Here is a 4,279-nt window from a genome sequence, read left to right on the forward strand (position 1 = left end):
ACAATTCCAATGGGCTGGTCATATTATTCAAATGCAAAATGTAGGCTTGCCAAAAAGACTGTTTTATGGAAAACTCACACAGGGCAAATTATCACATGGTCAAAAGTGATGAAAACAAGGACACTCTCAAGGTCTCTCTTAAGAATTTTGGAAATGATTGTGTGCCATAGGAGACATTGGCACAGAACCACCCAGCATGGCAAGCCCACATAAGAGATGTTGCTGTGTTTTATAAGCAAAGAAGAATGGAAGTAGCTCAAAAGGAATATGAGATGCACAAATTTAGAGAATCAATAACAAATATTCACATGGACTATTTGTGCCTGTCCTGTAGTAGAGCTTTCTGACCTGAAATTGGTCTGATCAGCCACAGTCAGACACACTACAACTTGACTCTAGCATAGTGAGGTCATTCTTGTCTTCTTCAAGAATAAAGGACAACAACCAAGGGCATTGAATCTAATTTTAAATAAATCTTAATTTCTGTGCCTAAGGACCTTTCCTACAACCTTCTTCAGGGCACATAAGACATCTTTATTTCTGAGGCTGTAGATAAGAGGGTTCAGCATGGGAGTGAGAATGGTATATAAGATGGCTAAGACCTTGTCCTGACCTGGAGTATGATAGGATTTTGGCCTCATGTATGTAAAGATAAATGGCCCATAGTACATGACAACCACAGTCAGGTGGGAGGAACAAGTGGAGAAGGCTTTTTTCTGGGCCTCCACAGATTTAATATGAAGCACAGTACGGAGAATCTGAGCATAAGAGGCAAGAATGATGGAAAAGGGAATTAGGAGAAAGAATACAGCACTCACATAGACTCCTCCTTCATAGTGTGATGTGTCAACACAGGAGAGTTTCAACATGGCTGGGACTTCACAGAAAAAATGGTCAATGACCCTTGTGCCACAAAAGGGGAGATGCAGTGCATAAGTTGTATGAATAGTAGAGTTGATGGTTCCCACAATCCAGCATCCAGCAGCCATGAGAACACTGATCTGATGGTTCATGAGTACCGGATAACGCAGTGGGTGGCAGATGGCTACATAGCGATCATAGGACATGGCTACTAGAAGAAGGCATTCAGCACCCAAAAAGATGAGGGAGAGGAAGATCTGGAATGCACAACCCACAAACGTGATGGACTGCTGGCCAGATATGTAGTTACTGGCCATCTTGGGAACAATATTGGAGATGTGCAAGATATCCATGAAGGAGAGATGGCTGAGAAGGAAGTACATTGGCGTGTGGAGCTGGCTGTCAAGGTGAATAAGAAGAATCAAGACTGTGTTCCCCGTAATTGCCACCATAAAAATGATGAGAAAAAGAGTTAAGAACAGCAATCCATGCTGGTTTGGATGCAATAATCCTAATAGGATGAAATCTCTAGAAAAAGTCTGATTCTCTTCCTCCCACATCAGTGTTATTTCACTTTTCACCTGAAGCCCAAAAGAGAAGTTTCACAAAAGGAAGAAGTTTGAATAAATTCAAAGCCCAGGACTAATGAGTAGTTACAAATAATGCCTGTCAGCAAAAGTGATTTCATGGTTTAGGTCAGTGAGTTGCAATTCAAAGAAATCAATCAAATGAATTACTTGGATCAACTGAGTCCTTGGGATAATCAATTCATTGATGGAAGTGCTGCAAAAAATTGAAATGGCTCATCTGGGAAGTTCTACCTTCATGTTACTTTCCTAGTTGATTTCTTTGCTTGATAGGCCATTAGGAAGCTGATTCAGCCTTTCAGTGCCTATTCTTTCTTCCCAGGTGAATAGCATTTTCCAATGCAGTGAAGAGATCAGAAACTAATGAAATTTTGGGAAAGAACTGTTTGTTTGTAACATATGCAAATACACCAGATTCAGGAGCAAAAGATTCCCTGAGCTAACCAAGGATTGTTTTATTCACATCATCATCATGATCACTGTCAACCCCAACATTACTACTTTTAAAAATTTATTTTATTTTTGATTCATAAAACAAACAAGCATTTCTATGGCATAATATGATAAAAACATGATTGTACATGAAACTGCAAATCAGTTTTGTGCAACTTGGTATTCTTTTTAAGTGTATAATAAAGTTATCATGTAAATTTATTTTTTCCCTTTTTTTTTCTTCCCTCCCCTCCAACACACTCTATAGATGGCTACTGCTAGACACAAATAGGTATGTATATATGTAAAATTATTTTATACATACTTCTATTTATCAGTTCTTTCTTTGGATGCAGGTAGCTCCCTTCTTTAAATGTCCTTTATTTTTAATTTGTGTATTTTTAATAGTTAAAATGATGAGTCACTCAAAGTCATTCTAAAAGCAATATTGCTGTTATTGTATATAATGTTCTCTTGATTCTGCTCACTTCACTCCACCATTTTGCCCAAGTCTTTTCATGTCTTTCTAAGAACATCGGGCTCATTATTTCTTATAGTACAATAGTATTCCATCACAACCACACACCACAATTTGTCCAGCCATTCCCCAATTTTTAGGGATCTTTGCAATTTGTATTTCTTTGCCAAAGCAGAGAATGGCTATAAACATCCCATTCACATTTAAAGTTATAATTACTATTTTAAAATTTCTCTCCATATTATTTTACTCAGTATATTCTTTCTGAGCCTCTCTTTTTACCGTATTCCCATTACCTTATCTTTGCCCCCCATGGTTCCATTCCTCATCTCATCCACTTCAACAAGAGTACAGCTCCCATCCTCTTCCCCATCCTCTCAATCACAGTCACACACCATTACTAGCACTTGGCTCTCTCAGCTTTAGACTGCTAGATGCTTGAAAACTTGATTCCATAGATTTCTTTTATACAAGCCCCACAGGACCTTGGGACCGCTAGGTACAGCAGGGAAGCTAGGTGAAATAGTAGATAGAAAAGCAGGCCTGGATCCAGGAAGACCTGAGACCAGGACTTAGACACTTCCTAGCTGTGTGACCCTGGGCAAGCCACTTAACCCTTTTTGCCTCAATTTCTTCATCTGTAAATTGAGCTAGAGAAGGAAATGGCAAACTGCTCCAGTATCTTCTCCAAGAAAACCCTTAATGGGGTCATGAAGAGTCAGACATGTTTGATAAAGGACTGAACAACCACCAAAACAGAACATTACTGTAGCTCCTTAAGAAATCCAAATACGTTTCTTGTACCATATCACTCCATTTAATCTAATCTAGAGTTTTATGGATTAGTTCAATAGAGCTAGCTAGGCTTTGTTCACACCTAGTTTACCTCTGATTGTTAAAAGATTTTTTACATTCTTATGACTACTATGGGTTTTTGGATGAATTTTATGATAACACCCTGTTCAATAATAATAGCTAACATTTATGTAGCTCTTACTATATTCCAGGCATCGCACCAACTGGTTCACAGTTGTGATCTAGTTTGATCCTCACAACAACCCTTGGAGGGAGGTGCTATTATTATCCTCCTTTTACAGATGAGGAAAGTAAGGCAAACACGGGTTAAGTGACTTCCCCAGGGTCACATAGCTAGTAAATGTCTGAGGCTAGATTTGAACTCAGATCTTCCTAATTCTAGGACTAGCATTATCCATTATTACACCAGTGAACCACCATATTCAAGAGACCATAATTGTGTCTAAAAGGAAACTATATTGGGGATTTCTGCAGTAGCATTATAACTCTTAGTGCTTTCAAAATAGGGTTGCTTCTAACATGTGCTGTTGGTCTAATCTGGCCACTCTTTCTAAATTCACCTTCTTGTATGTCATTTAAAATGGACATTTCTTCTCATCATAATTCTTTCTTTTAACAAGTCATGGGATGGACTACTGGTAGACAGCTCATTTGGAAATGAATCCTGCCTTGATAACCAGTCACTTTAAATCAATTAAATTGGAGTTATTTTCATTTAGTTTTGGTGATTCTATTTGGTATCCATCATAGCTCACATCTCCCAATTCACTTCTCAATTAAAATATTCATGACATATTAACATAGTGTTTTGATCCATTTAGTAAGCCTTTGATTTTTTTATTCTTTACTCATAAACCACATTTTCCCCACATATCCTCATTAGCTTCCTTTTGCACTGAATGGGCTGAGTATTAAAGTATGTCTTAGTTTATATTAGGTTGTTGACACCTAGGCTTCCAAACTAGGTGTCGTCCTCACTCTCTCTCAGTCCACACCATCAATCTTTCACCAAAACCTCTCAATTTTACCTTCATACCATCTCATAGATATGCCCCCTTCTCAGTTTTGACATTGCCACTACTTTGGGGAAGGCCATCATAACCTA

The 4,279-nt window shown here is 38.2% G+C and overlaps 1 protein-coding gene across 1 annotated transcript; it reads right to left on the reverse strand.

Moving 5' to 3' along the window:
- Nucleotides 1–476: 476 nt before the first annotated feature.
- Nucleotides 477–1,424, reverse strand: LOC118835418 (olfactory receptor 2AJ1-like). The gene has a single exon (XM_036742606.1). It carries the CDS (start codon nucleotides 1,419–1,421, stop codon nucleotides 477–479), a length of 945 nt encoding a protein of 314 aa, XP_036598501.1. The 5' UTR covers nucleotides 1,422–1,424.
- Nucleotides 1,425–4,279: the final 2,855 nt, after the last annotated feature.

The sequence above is a fragment of the Trichosurus vulpecula genome, chromosome 2 (assembly GCF_011100635.1).
Source record: "Trichosurus vulpecula isolate mTriVul1 chromosome 2, mTriVul1.pri, whole genome shotgun sequence".
Taxonomy (NCBI): domain Eukaryota; kingdom Metazoa; phylum Chordata; class Mammalia; order Diprotodontia; family Phalangeridae; genus Trichosurus; species Trichosurus vulpecula.